Source organism: Chrysoperla carnea, chromosome 1, assembly GCF_905475395.1.
Source record: "Chrysoperla carnea chromosome 1, inChrCarn1.1, whole genome shotgun sequence".
In the NCBI taxonomy this organism is placed as follows: Eukaryota; Metazoa; Arthropoda; class Insecta; order Neuroptera; family Chrysopidae; genus Chrysoperla; species Chrysoperla carnea.
Genome location: NC_058337.1, coordinates 49,794,596 through 49,816,301, shown reverse-complemented (window position 1 = coordinate 49,816,301; position 21,706 = coordinate 49,794,596). Strand labels below are relative to the sequence as shown.

The 21,706-nt window shown below is 28.9% G+C and overlaps 1 protein-coding gene across 2 annotated transcripts; it reads left to right on the top strand.

Moving 5' to 3' along the window:
• Positions 1 to 19: 19 nt before the first annotated feature.
• On the top strand, positions 20 to 19,901 carry LOC123306113 (cytoplasmic aconitate hydratase-like). Of its 2 annotated transcripts, XM_044887994.1 has the most exons (13): positions 20 to 155; positions 473 to 565; positions 625 to 791; positions 1,832 to 1,977; positions 3,180 to 3,249; positions 3,628 to 3,823; positions 4,018 to 4,320; positions 4,794 to 5,011; positions 16,003 to 16,263; positions 18,099 to 18,608; positions 18,675 to 18,959; positions 19,022 to 19,330; positions 19,684 to 19,901. In XM_044887994.1, the coding sequence occupies exons 1-13, from the start codon at positions 149 to 151 to the stop codon at positions 19,795 to 19,797; spliced, it is 2,679 nt and encodes an 892-aa protein (XP_044743929.1). In that variant the 5' UTR covers positions 20 to 148; the 3' UTR covers positions 19,798 to 19,901. The 2 variants fall into 2 exon arrangements, with proteins under 2 accessions (XP_044743929.1, XP_044743928.1); XM_044887993.1 differs by lacking the exon at positions 20 to 155 and having other exon boundaries at positions 463 to 565.
• Positions 19,902 to 21,706: the final 1,805 nt, after the last annotated feature.

Genomic DNA, 21,706 nt, shown 5'->3' with positions numbered 1-21,706 from the left:
AACACGATCTATTCAAATTTATTCATGTCGCTGAAAGTAACTGTTATCAAAGTTTTTTCTTTAAACTTTGAAATACTTTCATAAGTAAAATTTTTTGATTTCGTTCGTAAATCACAGTATACCTAAGTTCTTTGGATATTCAAGCAAAATGTCCGGTAAGTTACTTATTTAAAATTGAAAGAAAATTATATTCATAACCTCAATAATTGTTTACAAACTTTAAATAAATATTTTGTATTTTCATGTAAAAATTAAATAAGCAAACACTTAATTAATAAAATTGAAAATAAAAATTTTCATTATTATGTAATTAATTTGATGTTACCTCAAAATTTCAGTTAGTCACGTAGGCATTAATTTACATATTAATGTGTTATAAAGGTCAAATAAAAAATTTTATTTCTTAATTTGTCATTAATTTTTGTTTTCCTTTTAATTTTTTTTTCTATTTAAAAACAAAAAATGGATAAAGGACCAAATCCATATGCCCACCTAGAGAAGAAAACCATCGTAGATGATAAAGAATATACGTATTTCGATATAGCAGGTTTAGGTCCCAATTATGGTAAGTTTTTTTTTTTTTAATTTTAATTATGAATATTAATTTTTCATTTTGTTTTATAGATAGGCTACCCTTTTCAATACGAGTACTTTTAGAATCTGCACTTCGAAATTGTGATAATTTTCAAGTCACTGAAAAAGATGTACAGAATATTTATAATTGGGAAGCAAATCAAACCGCCCCCGAACCAATTGAAGTCAATTTTAAACCAGCTAGAGTCATTTTACAGGTAAATATTTTATCGTGCTCCCCGCCAAAGTCAAAGCCGAAAAACAGTTTTATGAATGAGATGTTTGCTGATCAGCTACACCAGTAGCGTCGGGGTTAGTGGTAAAAGGGTCTTGTGTTATAAAAAGTATTTTTTGAATATCGCTTCGAATTTAGCATAGTGGTAGACTTTATAATGATAAAATATTCACATTGAAAAGGAGTCGTTGTCTAGTGTTAAAAATAAAAAAGTAGAAATAATAGTAAAGTAGATGTTAGAACTTAGGAGTATGATTCGGCAGGCGAAAAATTAAAAATTGTAACTGCGATGGGAATCACTATACTTCAGTTATTTTACCGAGGTCAATCTTGAAAAAACAAAGTACGTTTTTAAAGCACGAGTTTAATTTAAGTTAACAGCGAGGAAAAGATCGTCAATCGAGCAAGGCCTTGTATAAATTGCGTTGAATGGGAATTCAAGCTCAACTGGATCAAAATGTTTTCGCAATGTTTTATCACAAATTTAAGATTAAAAATCAAATGAGAAAATTATTACTAAATTGGTTTTTACTTTATATTATTTTTGTACCGTAGCCTGTGTACTAATTAGCTGAAAGGATTAAAAAATGTAGATTATATGTTGCTTTATAATTGAGGAATTTAAATACTCTTTTCAATATCCCACTATAGAATGCATATTGCGAGGTATAAGGTGATGGGGTAAATTTGTGTATATTTTATTGACTGTTACGATTAAATACACAAAACCGTTAAAACCGCTGTTGTGGACAGAAAAACGAAAATTTTAAAAATATCGAAAATTTACATATCTTACCTTTTCACAACGTACATATTCATTCGAAAAACTATTTGACGTTGAACTCCGTAATTTATTGTTCTAAAATATGATATTTCCACCTAAATCAATTAATTGTTTATATATTAAATTATAATAAACTATCTAGTAAACACTTTTGAAATGCTTGTTTCAAAATCAAAGCATTTCTAAAAGGTGTTTACAACACAGTTCAATTACATTGTAATAAAAATTAATCTTAATAGGATTTTACTGGAGTTCCAGCTGTTGTTGACTTTGCTGCAATGCGTGATGCTGTTAAAACTTTAAATGGCGATGAAAATAAAATAAATCCTATTTGCCCAGCTGATTTAGTTATTGATCATTCTGTGCAAGTCGATTTCACTCGATCGTAAGTAGAAAATAAGTACTAAAAGTACTAAAAAAATCAGTTGTTTTAGTTATTCCAATAGTCTTGATTTAAAACAAATAGCCAAGAATCATCATACTCCTTTTAGCAAGGGGAGCGGCGTCGATTAAAAACCATTTTTTGTCTTTGAAATTTTGAAAAGATTGATTTTTGAAAACGTTTTTCTTCCTTTGTTTGGGAAATAAACGAAAAATTTATGTTTTTCAAATTTAAAAGGAAATAGCGAAATCATAAGATGCCCGGCCCTACATATCCGTAATTAATAAAAAAGTTGCCCAAAACATATTATGCTACATCTGAAATCTCTATAAGCCATTTGTGCAAATAAAATTTTAAAAAATATTGGCATATGATTCCTGGCTTTTCTTATAGATAGTATCGTCCGCAAATTTTTATAATTGTATTATTTTCAGCGGAACTTCGACGAGTAATATTTAAACAAATCTTACCCCCTAAGACATTAAAAATTCGCAAAAAATGTTACTTTCAGAATACAATGGTAAATATTTTATTTAACCCTTGTAAAAAGTAAAAGTATTTAATTTTGATCAACTTTTTAATTAATTGGGTCTATATATGCTCGTCTATATGTTACAAAGATTTCTCTTCAAATAATATGACGTAAGAAATTGAAATTGAAATTTTTAGTCCTCCAGTTTTAGGCCAGTTTTTATATCGTATCTCTAATCATAATGTTGTTTTCAAATTTGAAAACGGCGGACTAATAATCACTCGGAATTCAGAACCCATTTGTTATATATATGCTAGAAAATTCCAAGACTTTTTTTTCCAAAAATCTTGAAAACATATTTAATGAAACAAACTTATCTATTTACGTGCAGAAGTAATATGAATAAACACACAGAAATGCGGAGCTAGGTCAATTCCTACTTTTGGGCCTTAGTCCCTTGCTTTTAAATATTTGAAAATAACGTTAAGATTGAAAATACAACCTTGTTACAACCTCTCAAATTTTTGTCCTTGGTACACTGCCAAAATGTACACTGACCTAGAAGCATTTACAACTAAATCAAAATTATAGTTATAAAAAATTTTTTCCAAGTTTCAGATTTTCCATTTTAACTCCCTGAAGCCGCGTTTTCTCTATTTTCTTTTTGGTTTTTGAATAACTTTGCCTCAGTCGAAAGTAATTCAAAATCATTTTATAATTATTCTTTTTGTAGACCCGATGCACTTCAAAAAAATGAAGAAATGGAATTTGAACGTAATAAAGAACGTTTTACATTTTTAAAGGTAATGTTATTTATAAACTATTCCGGTGAATGGCCATGTTCAAAATAATGTGCTAAGAGTGCTAAATTAAGCACTCAGCATGTCTGAGGAATAACATACTTATACGAAAGTGAGGTCATTATATTTCGCTAAGTAAGGCATTCATTCATGTCTAGCTAGATATAGATGTTATTCTTCAGATATGTGTAAATTTTTAATATTAAAAATGAACATTTTTCATTTCAAAATACTATAAAAATGTTAACTACTTATCATTGGTTGAGGAGAAAAGTGACAATAAATAAATAGATAAATATAAAGGTTTTTTTTTATAAAAACCATTAAATATTATATTAAACAGTATGTTCTTTTGTTTGACAAATATTTTTGGAATTTCAGTGGGGTGCAAAAGCTTTTGATAACATGTTAATTGTTCCACCCGGCAGTGGTATTATACATCAAGTAAATTTAGAATATCTAGCAAGAGTTGTGTTTAACGATAAAAATAATGTATTATATCCTGATACTGTTGTTGGTACTGATTCACATACGACTATGATTAATGGGCTAGGCATTCTTGGTTGGGGTGTTGGAGGTAAATAAATTTTTTTTTTTTCATAATTTTAATTCAGAATGTTACAACGGAGCAGACTATGTAGTACACGATTCTATCGACAAAAATTAGAAAAAATGCAGTTACTTTATAATTTTATAATTTTTTAAAAATAGTTATTAAAATTTTTGTGCACCCTGCATAAAGAAAAATTCCTAATTTTATATTATTTTTAGGTATTGAAGCTGAAGCTGTAATGTTAGGACAAGCCATAAGTATGTTGCTACCAGAAGTGGTTGGTTACAAATTAGTTGGTGAATTAAATCAATATGTCACATCTACTGATTTAGTATTGACAATTACTAAAAATTTACGACAATTGGGTGTTGTTGGTAAATTTGTTGAATTTTATGGTCCTGGTGTAGCAGCATTATCAATTGCTGACCGTGCAACGATTGCAAATATGTGTCCAGAATATGGTGCTACTGTTGGTTATTTCCCAGTTGATGTAAATTCAATAGCATATTTACGCCAAACAAGTAAGTTTACGTCATTTAAAGTGAGTTTAAAAATATGTTTGATATAGCCCACGTTCCAGTTTATTCAGTTTTTGTAAAAACATTCATTTTTGCGGTCTCGACTTCTCTCAATTTAATTATATATAATATAGTTAGTACCAATTAAGTTTGTTAGTTTTTCATGCGATTCTTGGTGGTTTAAAACCGAATTACGATTTAGCAAGCTCGCTATTGCACGCTAATTTACTAATTTGCATTATTTTTATTCTTTCCTATTCTTCCATTGTCATTTTTTGAAAATAATCGCTGTCAAAATTAGGATTTTGCGCTTTAAAGCACGTATACTTGTGAATGCATGTCTTAATCTACACGGGTTGCTTTAGGTTGTTGGTTTATTTATATATCAACTTCATGTCATAATGAGTTGAAACCGGGTACCAAATACAATTGTCAATTACCTTCCTTTGCATAATTGATAATTATTTTTTTTTTAGACCGTGATGAAAAAACAATAAAACTTATTGAGCATTATTTGCGAATAACAAAACAATTACGTGATTTCTCAAATGCTGGACAAGATCCAACTTATAGTGTCAGTGTTACATTGGATTTGGGCACAGTTGTATCATCTGTTAGTGGTCCAAAACGTCCAAATGATCGTGTATCAGTATCAGATATGAAAGCCGATTTTGCAGCATGTTTACGTAATAAAGTAAGTCTTTTGAAATAAAATAGCCTTTTTTCTTTTCATATACTAGAGGTAACTCTTAAAGATGAGATGATTATTTAAGTATCGATAAATGGTCTGCTGAGGTAGTTATTATAGCTCTGCTAACACCTATGGATCATTATAGCTATGCTACACTTTTATGAAGATGTTTTTGTAACTACGCCGTTGCGATAATTAAAAAAAAATGAATTCGAAGAAATCGTATTTATATAGTATGTAATACGGCTAATATCTTTTTATAAAATGTTGTAACTAAAAAATTTTGATATTTAACCCTCTATTTTATTGCCACCTAGTTATTTTAATTTTTGTTAAATTTACTGGATTCGTAATAGGCGACTCCTAAAATTATGATAAAACCAAGAAATCAATTTTGAGTCATTCTGTTGATAACACTAGGAGAATATATGATAGGGGCGCCACGAACCCCCCACAATGAATAAAAAGCGTGTTTTAATGGTGTGAAAATGAAGCGAAAGCGAGAGATTTCAATCAACTTGTCGATTATAAGAACTTAAGATCCTTTTCTGCACTTATTCCTTCTACTATTAAGAAATCATTTAAGTGCCCAGAAATTTGCAAAGCATACCTTATATGGTCTCTAAAGCCTTACATATAAGCCTTATATATATAGTAGCTTACATATTTAAAATCAATTTTTCCATAAAGAGGTAATGATTTTTTATCGAAATATCAGTGGATAGTATTTTTGTTGAAGTTTCCAATAGATTCATTAAGAAAGAGAACGGATATGCTTCGCAAAGTAAGAATATATCGTTTCTTTCTCGGTGAATCAATCAGTTGAAAGATATAAATTTAAAAATACAATTCGTGGAACAATTAAACCAAATTCTATAAGAGAAAAGGGCGATATTCTTATAATATATTCGATAGTAACGTGAATAATCGGCCATCTCCCTCATTGAAGTTGGCATATAAATAATTATGTGAAAGATTAATAATAATTTGGAATATTTTCTTGATGGTTTAAAAAAGTAATGATATGATAATTCAATTCTGTTACTGGATTTTTAAAATTTTATCTAGAAACAGAAAAGATTATCAAATCATCAACTTTTCGATAAATTCGATTATTATTTTTGTACTGCTGTATGTGTTGTTAATCTCACACAGTGTGGTAATCTGATTTCATCATCGATATTACAACAAATACGATGCAGAAATTGATTACCAAACTGTATTGATCTATTGATTTTGTCTTCATTGGTGATTGTTGTTAAATCATTGCGAAGTTGATTTGTAAATTATATAAATATTTAAAAAAATTCGATGATGATACAATAATATTGTCGAACATCGAATTAGTTTAAATAAATATACAATTTGAGGTAATTTTACGAATGTTGATGTGTTTTTTGACAGTGTAGTAAACGCTTTAGAAATGCTTATGTTTTCCAAACAAAATTAAAAGAATTTCGTAAGACGTTTACAATACTGGCAAATCATTTTGTGAGTTCCTCGGCTATCTATAATATGACTTTAATATATAGAAATTAATACAAATATTTAAATTTAGATTTCGAATTAAATTGTAATTGAAATTTTCCATTGCTTACTTTCTCGTTTTCTAATGCTGCCTCTCTCTGCTATTTATCGCTAGCTCACTTTTACCTGTGCTTAATTGTGAATAAAAATTATTTCTTTAAGACGGTTCTTCACTCATTTTTCAAGGGTGTGAAATCATTATTTGATTGGCGTGAAACTCAATAATTTTTTTAAGACTCCTCTTAAATATTCATTGGTGGAAAAAAATATTTATAAAGAAAAGCAATTTTCCAGAAAAGAATGGTTAAAGTTGCATTTGAATTTCAAGCACTACGACTATACCCTTTCCCCTATCGATTTGAAATTTGGATATTTTATAGGTACTCATATTCTATCTGCCCTGGTTACTTTTATTTTTCGAAAATCCTGTTAATTTTCACAATTTTCATTTTTCAAATTCAGATATAGTGGAATACGAAAACGTACCTAAAAGTGAACAGTTAAAATTGTGAAAATTAACAGGATTTTCGAAAAATTAAAGTAACCGGGGCAGATAGAATATGAATGCCTATAAAATATCCAAATTTCAAATCGATAGGGTAAAGGGTATAATCGTAGTGCTTGAAATTCAAATGCAACTTTAACCATTCTTATCTAGAAAACCGCTTTTCTTTATAAATATTTTTTTCCACCAATGAATATTTAAGAGAGGTCTTAAAAAAATTATCAAGTTTCACGCCAATCAAATAATGATTTCACGCCCTTGAAAAATGAGTGAAGAACCGCCTTAAGATAATAAAAAACCCTTCGTCAAAATAATTTTTTTTTTTAACTTTTTATAAAATTATTTAAAATATATGTTTTCGGCTAATATTTCCTATAATACACTAAAAGTGCACTTTATAATATACATTATTAATTACACAAAATACATTCATCAGAAATTTTTCCAAAAAAGCTTTTTCTACGTATGAGTAAGCAAATAATAACGAATTAAAAATTCAAATTTTTATTCATATATTGCCTCAATGTCCGATAAACCTTAACGATTGTTATACAACGCAAAAAAATTTTTTTAATTTGAAGTTTTGAATAAATACTTAATACTTAATAATTTTTATAAACACACCACCACTGTACTAAAAGTGGCCTATTTAGAAAAATTAAATTATATTCAAATCAATTCAATTATTCATGATGAAGCACCGCGAAACAAAAGTGTTTTGTTTCAAAATTAAAAATTAGTGTTTTATTTAATAAATTACGATATCAAACTTAAGGTAGGCGTTGCTCACTGCCTGAATATCTGCGCAGCGTGTTGGGAATATGCAAACAAGTTAATCTTTAAGAATTTTTAACAAATAGTATTTGTATTTTGAGTAATAATTAATTATTGAATTTGAACTATTTAAATAAATCAATTAAAGTTGTTTCACTTTGGCGTATATTTTCACTTAACAAATCAATTGTTTTTCTAAACAATGTTCCAAAATGAATCAAGTTTGAAATTCTTCAACTTTACGAGGTGGTTATTAGGACTCTTGTACACGGTGCGAATTACCCTCGAGCAGCCGCTGCTCAAGAACCAGATTTACTTACCTAAATAAATAGAGTGGTAATATAATAAGTTGCGAATAAATTATGCCCATAGTCTATAGACCGAAAACTGAACTATTGCGTTATTGTCATTAAAATCAAACTCTGAAACATTTAGTGTCAAATATTTCTATTCTTGACCTATAATTAAAAATTGTTCTAATCCCTTTGACGTTGATATGAAAATAAAAATTTTGAATTTCTATGATAATTTTTACTCTAAATATGTATGTAAAGTCGATATCAGTTTTTTATAGTAATATTATTTATGGACGTTTTACCCATAAAATACAATGTACGCGAAAATTTCAGAATTTCGAAACAAATTAAAAAGAGAAAGTTTGAACAAATGTCAAATTCCATCTATTATAGTCAATCTAGCCAGTCTTCGAAAAATTGCTTCCAATACTTTATAATTAAAATTTTGATAATTTATAACTTTGGTAATATATTATCATTATCAAATCCATAATATACTGTGGGTACCAGTAACTATTATCACCGCAAATATTTTCGAATCTTGATGACTCCGAAGCACCTACCGTAAAATTTTGATAACACAACACACTGTATATGAATGAGACGGTAGTAAATATATATATAACTGTTTATTTTTCCTATATTCTTTGTCGTTTTTTAATTTTCATGTTGTTGTCGGTAATAATACAGTTAAGTAAACTCTATTCGACAATGCAAAAAATATAAGGTAAAAAATAAAACATTGCCGAAAAGGTTTACATAACTGTAAAATACAAAAAAATGAAATACATTTAATCATCTTGGAATATATATATTACTTATCTATTGTATGAAAAACTAAAAATTAGTTGACGCAATTTGTAACATTACTCAGACTTCACGAAACCCAGTGATGATTTTTGATACAACATCATTGAGTAACGTGAGTCTTAAGTAATACCACAATGATACAAAAATAAATTTATAAAATAATATTTGGAATGGATCGGGATTATGTATGGAAATCAAGCCTATATAAAAAGCAAACCTTTTGAAAGATATTCACGGGATAACTGTGTGCATGCAATATTATTTGCTCAAAGAAAAAGTATTGTCTCGAAAAGACAATAAATTTCTAAATGAATTGTATAGTTTATAAAAAATCGCTTATCACCTCCCAACTAATTTCTAAACTCCCTTGGGAAAGTAAAAAAGGTGGTAGACTATAATACAAGGGGATTCCAAATATCGAAAATGCCTGGATTTTTATTGTAATGTATTTTATGTGTAACCGCTCAAGAAAAACTTTCTATTCATAAATCGTGTATTTATTTTCAAGTGGTGAAGTGAGAAAATTGTTAGACAAGTTCTTAGAACCAAAAACAATTGGATAAGTAATTGATATCGAAACTGCCACATTACCCATTAAAATGTAAAAGTGGACTTGATACCATAACAAAATTTGAAAGTTAAATTAAAATTGATTAAAAATCGAAGAAGTTATATGTATGAGCATTCAAAGATTGTTGCCCATCTCTTTCTAGCAAAACAGTTTTATATGTTATCTGTATGGCGATACTCAATAATGACGTCACTTTTAAAGTATCTTCTTCTTTGTTTAATTTATAACGTTTATTCTATACAGCACGAAAATTATTGCTATAACAATGGAGTAGTCAGGGATTTTCATGAATGCCAATCATTCACCACCCTGAAAACTATATAATTTAATTAATGTACCATTTCAAAGAATAACTTCAGGAACTAAAAACTATTGATTTGTGAAGCCTCGGTAGAAAATTGTAGATAATTTTCTTTAAAATAGCATTTAAATCATACAGGTTCGTACAATAACTTTCAAAACTTAAGCGGTTCATGTTAATTACTAATTTTCTGGATTAATTCGTAATGATTTTTTGTGATAAGATATATGTGAATGATTTAAATAATGTATGACGCTTTCTTTTCGTATAAACAGTATATATGTTCAATTATCAAAAAAATATCATATCTATGATAAAACCAAGTCATTTCTACAAGGGATTATATATATGTATATAATTTTATATGTTCCAACTATGGTAGCTATTTAATGTATCAATAAATGACGGAGAAGATGAAGTGGAATTTAGACGAAGATAATGAGATAAAGAAATGCCAGATAGATATTAGATAAATTTGGTTACTTACAAGTTCAGTAGCAAAAACTCACTTATTTTTACGAGAAAAAAATTAAGCATTTTAGTTTAAAACTGAAATTAAATTAACAAATTAATAATTAACTCGATACACATATTATTCCTTCAATCGCTGTACACATAAATTAAAAATAATTTCATAAAAATTATGATTATAATAACAATAATTATCGATTATCTACATAAGTTTTATAAACAATTTATTCACTCCATCAATCGTTCTTTTATGCAAGTTGTCAGCATTGTAAGTATTATAACCGATACACTATCGATTTTATATATATATATCATTTTGAAAGTAATCAGACACTTTTGTTAAACACTTTTAATAAATATAACATTTATTTTAAATATTGTGATATAAACATTTATGGACTTTTAGTTTGAAATATATATTTAATAATGAGGGTGCGGGTATGGGGGGTATTTAATATAATTTTTATTTACACTTATTAACAAAAATTTGTGATTTTTACTATAAATAGATAATAAAAAATTGGTTTAGAAACAGTGCAATTACATCTTACTTTTCATGGGGCAAGTTATTTTTTTTTTATAGTTTCTAACAGGGGTCTCGTAAAACTTCCTCCTTCTTTATTCTTTTGTATAGACGCTTTCAAAGAATAATGCGTTTACAGTAACAAATTTTTAAAGAAAAATACCCTCACAAGTCGTAAAAAAGAAAGACTTAACAGCTCGGGTGGGGATGTGTATATGCGAAATAGCAAAACTGCATGAATTGTAAAAGAGAATGTCAAATCTAGTAGAATCACTAAAACTCTTTAAGCTGCAAGTGTCTTTCAGCTGTAATAATAGACTACAAGCCCATGCTAAAAATTTTCGGGTGACGTGACCCACCAGGAATCATGTTGAAAAAGATGCTCCTGTATATGTAAAAGTAAGTTGAAGCACCATGGCATCAGTTTTGCACGGTACAGGTGAAAATATGAATGTCACACTCCTTGGCATCTCACCCCTGCATCAACAAATATGTACGGCGTTGCTGGATACTAACTTTGCATAAGTATTGGAATTGAATTACATAAATGCCGTACAGAAATAAATCGCGTACCTAGGGCTTCATAAATTGACGAGAGATCAATACATTTTTTAACTTCCTGTAGCGAAGTTACCGGATTTATTTTTCTGTACGGCATTTATGTAATTCGCTTCAAGTACTTGTGCAGAGTTAGTATCCAACAACGCCGTACATAGTTGCTGGCGCAGGGATGAGACGCCAAGGAATGTGACATTCATATACCTGTACTCACCTGTACTGTAAAAAACTGGCGCCATGGTGCTTCAACTTACTTGTGCATATAGGAGCATCTTTTTCAACAGGTTTCCTGGTGGGTCATTTCACCCGAAAAATTTCTGCATGGACTTGTAGTCTATAATATATCCTAAATGGTATACAGGACTTACTTTTCGAGGCATGCTTCTTAACAAATTGGCTTCAATCTCTCTCTCTCTCTATACAAATATGTGCAAATTTCTTCTCTTTTAATGGAGACGTTTCGATGGATATGACTCTAAAGGTTGCAACAAATTTGATAAAAAACATTTCTCGAAGGCCTCAGGTTGATAGTTAAAAGAGAGCAACCACCCGGTATAAATCAGCAGAATTTATTTTCTTTTGTTATTAGAAGCTTCTGTCTTAAAATTTTTTCGTTTTTTTTTTTTTTTTTTATCATTTTCATTTTTTTGTTTATAATATATAGTTTGTTTATAATATTATATTTATTTTTATTGTTTATAATAGAAAGTACTTAGACCATGAGATAACTACAATAAGAAACAATAAGTTGAATTCTTAAGTGGTCAGTGGTGGTTTTACCGGCAGACTAAGTGGGTTCAAGCTTAGTGCGGTAGATTACGGCCTACTTTTCAAATAGTGTTAATAACAAACTAGGCAGACTTCCTTCTTGATGGTTTTCAGAAATAAATTTTTAAGAATCTTTCAAATGACTTTTCTTCATTAGCTTTTACACCAGTCTTCCGCTATTTAATTTTAAAGTTTCATATGGCATATGGCAGGCGTAAAAAATGTAGAAGATAAAATTTTCTACAAATTTCGTCTGAAATTTTTGTGTGTGTTGAACCGGTTTTAAAAAGAGGACGTAGAATATGGAGCGCTCAACTTAACGAACTTCAGTGCTGGGTCAATGTTTATAATTATAAGGTATTAAATAATTATTTAAGTGTTATCTAATGAATATTTAAGGAAAAAACTGCATAATAGACTGGACTTCACGACCCTGTCTATTATATGGTTTTTTCACTTAATTATTGATTAAATATAATTTAAATAATTATTTACTACATTATATTTATAAATATGAAAACTGCACTAAGGTACGTTAAGTTGAGCGCTCCATCTTCTGCGCCCTCTATTTCAAAAAACGATCCAATGTATAAAAAAAGCTTTTCAGTTAAATAGTATCTCAGCTATACGTACCTTAGTTCAGAGTCACTAAAATAATTTAATATGGCCAATAAGAATTACGTCCCTTCTATACGAAATCATCAGTCAGATGATAATCAGTCAGGTGGCTTTATTATCACTTAAATGTATCCGTTTCTAACAAACGTCGAACTTAACAATTTTAAAGATAAATTGTAAAGTCTATAGAAAAAGTTTACCTTATTAAAAATATTTTAGAAAGAGTACTATTATTAACAGAAAAATAATTACCTTGAAGAGTTTTCATATTTTATACTAAACACTAAATCACAAATTTAAAAAAGAAAAATTCAAAAAAAAAAAAAATAATCCACTGTAAATTAGAAAATTTTGTTCGTTTAATTAAAATTCAATCAATTAATTTTTTAATATTCATCAGCACATTTTTATTTTACATAATAAAATGAATGATTTTAAGTAAAAACTGATTTTGATAATTATTAACAGAAAATGTTGGTGCAATTCTTATTTATACAGAAATTATGTCGATTTATATATACTTAAAAATTCAAAACATTAAACATTTAACGTTAATTAATTAATAAATAATTAACATTATAATATTTATTATTAAATAATTTTGATGTTGTTATATTGTGTTTATATTTAATATGGGAAGCTAGGCATTATTGAAATTTATAATTCCTTTTAATTCAATTTTATTTATATATTTTAATAAACAAATTTGAATTGACAACAACAAAAAATCATGAAAATTAATTTTTGTAAACCTAAGGCTAAGTATCATATATTCATATACTTGAAAAACGTACAAAGTTTTTGGCAAATCATTTAAGAACTATCAAAGTCTTCACCTCTTTCTTGCATTAAAAATAATTTTTTTAAACGTACCTTCTAAATTAAATTTTTTTTCTTATATCTTTTCTATAAGGGGCCTCAAAAAATGGGCGGACATACTTGATTACTGCCAACAAATATATTAAAAAGATACAAGATAGGTAGATAAAAGTATTCGTTATAGCACCTATGATCGTGTTTTGCGATTTCCTGCAAATCAAGTTCTGGTAAAACTTATTATTATATCTTCTATATTATAGCCCCTCTCCTGATCATGGAATTAAACAATGGAGGCTTGATTTCTGTCAGCAACTAAATTAACAGCAACATAGGGAGAAGAAAATCAACAAGTGCCGAAATATCATTTTTCATAAAAGAAGTAAAAGAAGTTTTTTGCTGACACTTTGTCAGCGACGTTTTTATATTTTGTTTTCTTTTGGCTATTTGTTTTTAAGTTTTTCGACCCACGTAGTCATAATTGTTAAAGAGACTCAAAAACTGTTACACAGTATTAACTCTGTGTATGAGTTTTGCTGACTTATTGTCCAATGGATTTGTTTCTGTTGACATTATTGTCCAATGGATTTAATGAAAAATTATGCAAAAAATTCCTGGATACAAATCCAATATATCAGCAAAGATTATGCACATGTTTTAAGATTCTTTTAACAGTGGTTGTCAATTATTATAGAGTAGGTGGACTTCACAATACCAATCATACAATCGCACCGATTATGGTCGTAGGTTAATAATTCATATGGAGAAACAAATTTAAGACTTTGGCAGTATTATTACTGTTTATTATGTCTCCTAAAAGATTCTGCAAACATAACAAAAAGAAACTTTGGGCAAAATTCGATATCATTTAAATAAATCATTTTAAGTTTGAATAGCTTTTTCTGAATGTGTATTATTATATGTTTTAAAACTATTAATAGTACGATGGAAATTTCCATTTAATTTGGTAAGGATTTAAATTTCAATCGATCAATTATAAATACATAATTTTATAATTCTAGAAAGTAATATCATTTGAATTCAGAATAGCACAAAATGAGCATTTTTTTATTCCTTATCGTTTTTATTTCAATTTAATATATTTTATTTGAATATTATTACAGTGGAATTTGGTCAAGTGGGACCCGGATAAGTGAGAAAGCTCCATAACTGAAACTCATGCTGAGGTCCCAAAACTTTGACACAGAATTACTTCTGTTAGTGGGATGAAGCCAACCTCTATATCTGGGTCGTTCTTTCGATTTTATTGTCATAACTGTGTAACTGAGAACTGACATAACACTTAACTAATTTTGAATCTCAATGACCTTCAGTTTTAGTTTTGCATTACTATCATACGAATGTTTATTTGAAAGTTGCCGAAACGAAGGCTCAGATCGTTATCAGTACGTGAAAAACTGAAGTTAATATTCGTTTATGAAAGTGGGAAGACACGCTATGAAGTCTGTGTCGAATTTAATGTGCCAAAATCTACTCTTTGTAGAATAATTCAGAATAAAGATGAAATTCAATCGCAATGTTTTGAAGGACAAGAAAACTTAAACGTGTACGTCTGTCAGAATATCCTGAACTTAAACAGTGTTTGCTAAAATAGGTCAAGCAACTTCGTAACAAATTCAAAATTCTTGTAGCAGCAATGATATTGATAATACGTTTTTTTAATTAATTATCCCACCTCTATAACTGAAATAAGCTGTATTCTGACCTCTTTTAATGGAACCCTCTGTAAATGAGACAGATGATATTTATTTATACCTGAATATCTGAGACATTGGGTAAATGGAATACCTCTACAAATTATTGGGTCCTTTGAGATCTGTTTCACTTAACTAGGTTCCACTGTAATACATTGGAAATTTCCATTTAACTTAAGGTAAGGTTTTAAATTTCAATCGATAAATTATAAGAATGTAATTTTATAATTCTAGAAAGTAATATCATTTTATACAGTATGGTACAAAATCGCATATTTTTATTTCAATTTTTAAACATTTTATTTGAATATTAATAGTACGTTGGAAATTTCCATTTAATTTAGTTAGGGTTTAAATTTCAATCGATCAATTATTAGAATGCAATTTTATAATTCTAGAAGGTAATATCATTTTATACAGGGTGTCACAACATGTGTATTTTTATTTCCTATCGTTCTTCTTTTTTAAACATTTTATTTGAATATTTTATTAAGAAGAGTACAGCCATTTTTAATGATACAAAAATGGACAATTTGTTCGTTCTATCTAGCCTAATAACAGAGGAGAAGGCACTAAGGAAACCTAGCTAAGAGATATGTGTGTGTAAAATTTTATTCTCTTTCAACTAGTTTTTAAAGAATTTAAAAAATTTATATAAATTTTTTAATTTTCATTCAAATTCTTTTCGCATATGCTAAGTTGGTCTGCTAATAGTTTTCAATTTTTCTTCTTCTTTTTAAGGTTGGTTTTAAAGGATTTGATATCCCTGAAGATCGTTTGAATACGGTTGCAAAATTTTCGTATAATAATGCTGAATACAGTATTACACATGGAAGTGTAGTTATTGCTGCAATTACAAGTTGTACAAATACAAGTAATCCAAGTGTAATGTTGGGTGCTGGTCTATTAGCTAAAAAAGCTGTGGAACATGGACTTACTGTTGCACCATATATTAAAACATCATTATCACCAGGATCAGGTGTCGTCACATATTATCTTCGAGTGAGTTATAATTATTGCCAAATTATAGTGGTATTTGATAATGATAGATAATTTTAGTCTTCGCAAAAGAAATTTTTATAAAGAAGTCCCGAAATATTGTAAAACTGCTCCAACCTCTATACTTGAATAACCTTTGGTATGTTTTTTCCGAGGACTAATTTAAGTTAGATTTTGCCCACTTGGTTAAATTCATAACAAATGCGAAAGTAAAAGTCTGTCTTCAGTCTTTATATTTCAATTGTTGAATGACTAAATATTTTCTTGAGAACAGGATATTACTACTTACAGATTATAAAAGAATACCGGTACCCTAAAATTACTTGAAAAATAATGGTTATAGAAAAAAAAAAATTAAATACAAGTACAGAGGGTTGCACTAGGTGATGAACTTGAAGTCGATTTTCAAGGTTTTTTTGTAACTTAACTTGAGAAGTTAAAAAGATAACACACATTTTTTACATTGAAAACGAATCGAAGATAAAATTTTATGTCAAAACATATATAGGTCAAAGCATACATGTCCCAGAATAGTTTTAATCTAAGCAATAGGCTTTTGTCCTAAATTTGAAAAATTGGTTTATACGTCACATTAGTATCTGATTTACCTACACCAAATAAATATTATTTAAAAAAAAAAAACACTATTTGCATTATGTATTTTTCATTTTCAAAAACCAATTTTTTACTTCGAAAACAATGTGTCATAGCTTCTTGAATAACATAACGACTTGGCATACAAGCATTTTTTTATGCAAGTTTAAGCAGTTGTGCTCATATAATCTGCTTCGTTCTACTAAAATTTAAAATGTTTGTTGTTTGTTTGGTGTTTGCTGTCACATGACTGATTGACTGAATATCTAATTTTACTAAAATTATTTCATAAAAAAAATAATAATAATAATCCTCATTTTTTATGAATAATATTTTTGTTTCCTTATCTACATATCATGATTAATCATTAGAAACTTTTATCGAACCGATTTATTCTTAGTGGACAAAAGCCTATTCTTTTACTTTTAAGATTATTTTTGAGCGACTCTTTGAACTTTTAAACTTTTGTTTTTAATTTCATTTCTAAAACCATTATTTTCCGTATAATTTAGGGTACGGGTATTTTTTAGATCCTATATAATAACTCTGACAAACACAAGTGCAAAATCAATATTTTAAATCATATTATGAAATACACTTTTTATACCCTGTATGTATGTAATATATATCAAGGTATACTAAGTTTAGTCCCAAGTTTGTAACGCTTAAAAATACTGATGCTATGCACAAAATTTTGGTACATGTGTTCACAAAATCACCTACAGAGTTCATTTCGGTTGTCCGTCTGTCTGTCCGCCTGTCAACACGAAGAAATTAGAGGCAATTATTTCGGAAGGGCGAAATTCGAATCAAATAATATCCGTGATTAATTCAAACTAGGGGAGCCTGAGGCACAACTGTTGCTTGGCCAACGCCTTAACTCTGACGATGTAACATATTTATCAATTTATAACAGGGGCCTTTCATTTTTCACTTGAAATTGCAATGTGATTTTCATGGGTGAATTCAGTATTTTTTCGGCATAGTTTTGGCCTTCACTTGATAATTGAAAATGAAAACTCGCTTTCGAAGTTCCGGGGAACAGCTAAAATATTTAAAAAATTGGAGTTGCTATCTATGTATATATAGATTTGGTTGGGACTTTCACGGGAAACGGATATGTTCGACTACTTCTAAATGAATAAATCCTTCACTTTGAAGGAACCCTTCACTTAAAAATATTTACACTGAAGAAGAATTAACAAAAAACTTGTGGATAATTGTTTTCTATTACTATTTTTTAGGAATCTGGTGTTATTCCATATTTAACAGCATTAGGATTTGACGTTGTCGGTTATGGTTGTATGACTTGTATCGGTAATAGTGGACCAATCGAAGAAAGTATTGCCAATGCAATCGAACAAAATGATTTAGTTTGTTGTGGTGTACTATCCGGTAATCGTAATTTTGAAGGCCGTATTCATCCAAATACGCGTGCTAATTATTTAGCAAGTCCTTTATTGGTAATTGCATACGCAATTGCTGGCAACGTTAATATTGATTTTGAAAAAGAACCATTAGGTGAACAAAATGGTAAACCAGTATATTTGGCTGATATATGGCCAACACGGTCTGAAATTCAAGCTGTTGAACAAAAACATGTTATTCCGGCAATGTTTAAAGAAGTTTATGCAAAAATCGAAAATGGTTCGGTAAGTTGGCAACAACTTGCTGCACCAGAAGGAAAATTGTATCCCTGGAAGAGTGATTCCACGTATATTAAACGTCCACCGTTTTTTGAGGGAATGACTAAGGTTTGCATCAATATTTGCATACTAAATTCGTTGATTTTAGAATAATCGAAATAAATTATTTTTTAGGAATTGCCTGAAATCAAACCGATTATTAATGCCCAAGTACTTTTATATTTAGGTGATTCTGTAACAACAGATCATATAAGTCCGGCTGGTTCGATTGGTCGATCAAGCCCAGCCGCAAGATATTTATCTGCTCGAGGTTTAACTCCACGTGAATTTAATTCTTACGGTTCACGGCGTGGAAATGATGATGTAATGGCACGTGGTACTTTTGCAAATATACGCTTAGTAAATAAATTTATGGGAAAATCAGGTCCTAAAACTAAATATCTACCAACTGGTGAAGAGGTATACTTTAAAATTATTATTGCAAAAATAGTTCAATAATTAAGGATTATTTTTTCATCTAGATGGATGTATTTGATGCCGCTGAACGTTATCGCCAAGATGGTACTCCATTAATCATAATTGCTGGTAAGGATTATGGTTCTGGTTCAAGTAGAGATTGGGCAGCAAAAGGTCCATTTTTATTGGGTGTAAAAGCCGTAATTGCTGAATCATTTGAACGTATACATCGTTCAAATTTAGTTGGAATGGGTATTATTCCATTACAATTTAAAGATGGTGAAAATGCAGAAACATTAGGCTTAAATGGTACAGAAAAATATACGATTAATTTACCAGCCGATTGTAAACCAGGGCAACATATTTCAATTTTGGTAAATATAAATTTATATTCTACGAGTGCCAGTTATTTATCCTTAAATTTGTATTGGTAAACTTTGGAAATCAAGAATGTCATGCGCTCGTACAGTATACGTAGTTTCTAAACCTATATTATTCTGAACATGCTAATTATATGTTACCGTATTGCAAAAATTGTCACTCTAAAAGAGCTATGAACCGAACCTATATTTCAATTTCAATTTTTGAATACTTAAAATTTTGGATTACTCAAGATTTCAATTGCTCTTTTATCCATCAGATATAAAGGAAACCCAAAAAAGGAATTCGAATACGAAAGCGAGGAAAAAATTGAACGGCGTTTAATAAATTGTTCGTTTTTTTCTAGGTTAATGGAAATGTAAGTTTTGAAGTAATTTCTAGATTTGATACCGAAGTTGATTTAACTTACTTCAAAAACGGTGGTGTACTTAATTATATGATTCGAAAGATGATAGCATAGGATATGCTTTATTTTATTAAGAAAAGTGTATTTCATTTGACTGATATGTTGCTACAAGTTGATGATTATTAATAAATAGTAAAAAAAATTTTTTTAATATGTTACTTTCATATTTTTTTTTTTATTACTGGTGATTTTTTTTTGTATGTCATATGTATATTGTATACAGAAATGTTTATCATTAAATATTATTATGTTGTTTATTTTTTCAAATTATTAATTAATGGACTTTAAAATTAAGCTCTCATCGCCACAATGGCATAATATAAACTTATATTGTTAATTAAACACGTTGTTGTTGTCAAATTATATTATGCTTCTTGCCAAGTAAATGGCATGTTTATCGAATTTAATAGATTTATAAAATAATTGTTTTTTGTCAAAATATATATTAGGGAAAAGTGCTTGTTCTCAAGTAAATGTCATATGTATCGATTATCGAACCACTAGTAATAATTGTTGTCAAATTATGCTATTATAGAGCGACAAGCGATTAGCAACATAACTATCCAATAAACTGTATGAAATGGAAAATGAACCATATATTTTCCAATCATTAATAATAATTTCATACATTTCAGTTTCTAATCGTGTATCGCCAGTCGCTTTATGTGTGAATACACCATTCCAGTACCATTTGCAGTAAAATTATTGTATCCCATTTATTAAAAATCTCTCAAATATAAAGTGATTTAAGATGTGTTTTCTATCAGAAGAATCCCAACTTCACCGATATTAAACAATTTGGTTGAAACTTTTTTATCGTAGTTTTTTATTACAACTGCGTTTATTTCCCGGAATGATGTGAGGTTTCTCAAGTAAGAGACAATACGATAAAATTTGTGATTTTTGAATCCGTTATTTGTTATAGCTTATACACCTTCTGATTGGTCAATTAAATAAAGAAAATTTATAAAGCTTTTAATTTTAATATAGTTAGAATTTTATTAGTAGTTAATAATGAACAAAGTTTTCGATTTTTGATTGGCTGTTAAGTCCGCCATTTGATAACTTATACATTTTATGAACTAAGATATACAGACGTGATTTACTCGTGATCTGTAGTCCTTCCAATGTTGTTGCCATTATGTAAAGGAGGTGTGGGGGGAACCTTTTTCGGTAATGGCGCATAAAATCACTTATGCGTGGGTGAAAGTGAAAATTAGGGTGAAGGAGACACAATTTATGGACATTTGTTAATAATAATGTAAGTGATGTTAAGTTTGGAGTTTTTATTCAATAATGTAATTGACTTTAGGTACATTTTGCAATATAATATGTACTAAACAAATCTTTACTAGTTCTTACTAATATTATAAATGCGAAAATAATTCTGTCTGTCTGTCTGTTTGGAACAGAGAATTTGAATTCGAAAAAAGGGCTGTAAGAGGTTGAAATAGGGGACGCAAATTTGTATGGAAATAACGTAATTTTTCAAGCTAGAAACTTAAACTTATTTTTAGGATTTAGATAAGATATAAATAAATACGACATTCAAAGTTTCTATTCTACCCCTTGCGGGGAGGGGGTAGGTGCAAAATGGGGACAAAGTTTGTATGGAACAACATGAATCCTTGGTCCAATCTACTTTAAATTTTGCATAAAAATTCTTTAACAGAATATTTGAGCCCCTTACAGCCCCTTTTTAAGGTGCATTAAAAATGTAAGTATTAAGTAAGCCTTTGTCCTTTCTCAGACCCTGAACTACCTCTGCACCAAATTTCATTTAAATCGGTTCATTAGTTTAAGCGAATTTCAGAATATTTAACTGCTTTTGTGTATACAGTATGTTCATGGATTGACTTTACCATAGTAAAGACAGCACTTAGTAGAGAAAAGTTTGGTAGACTCGTCAAAAGGAAACCACTTACAAATTTTAAAGTATGTATTCATCATTTGAAAAAAATTC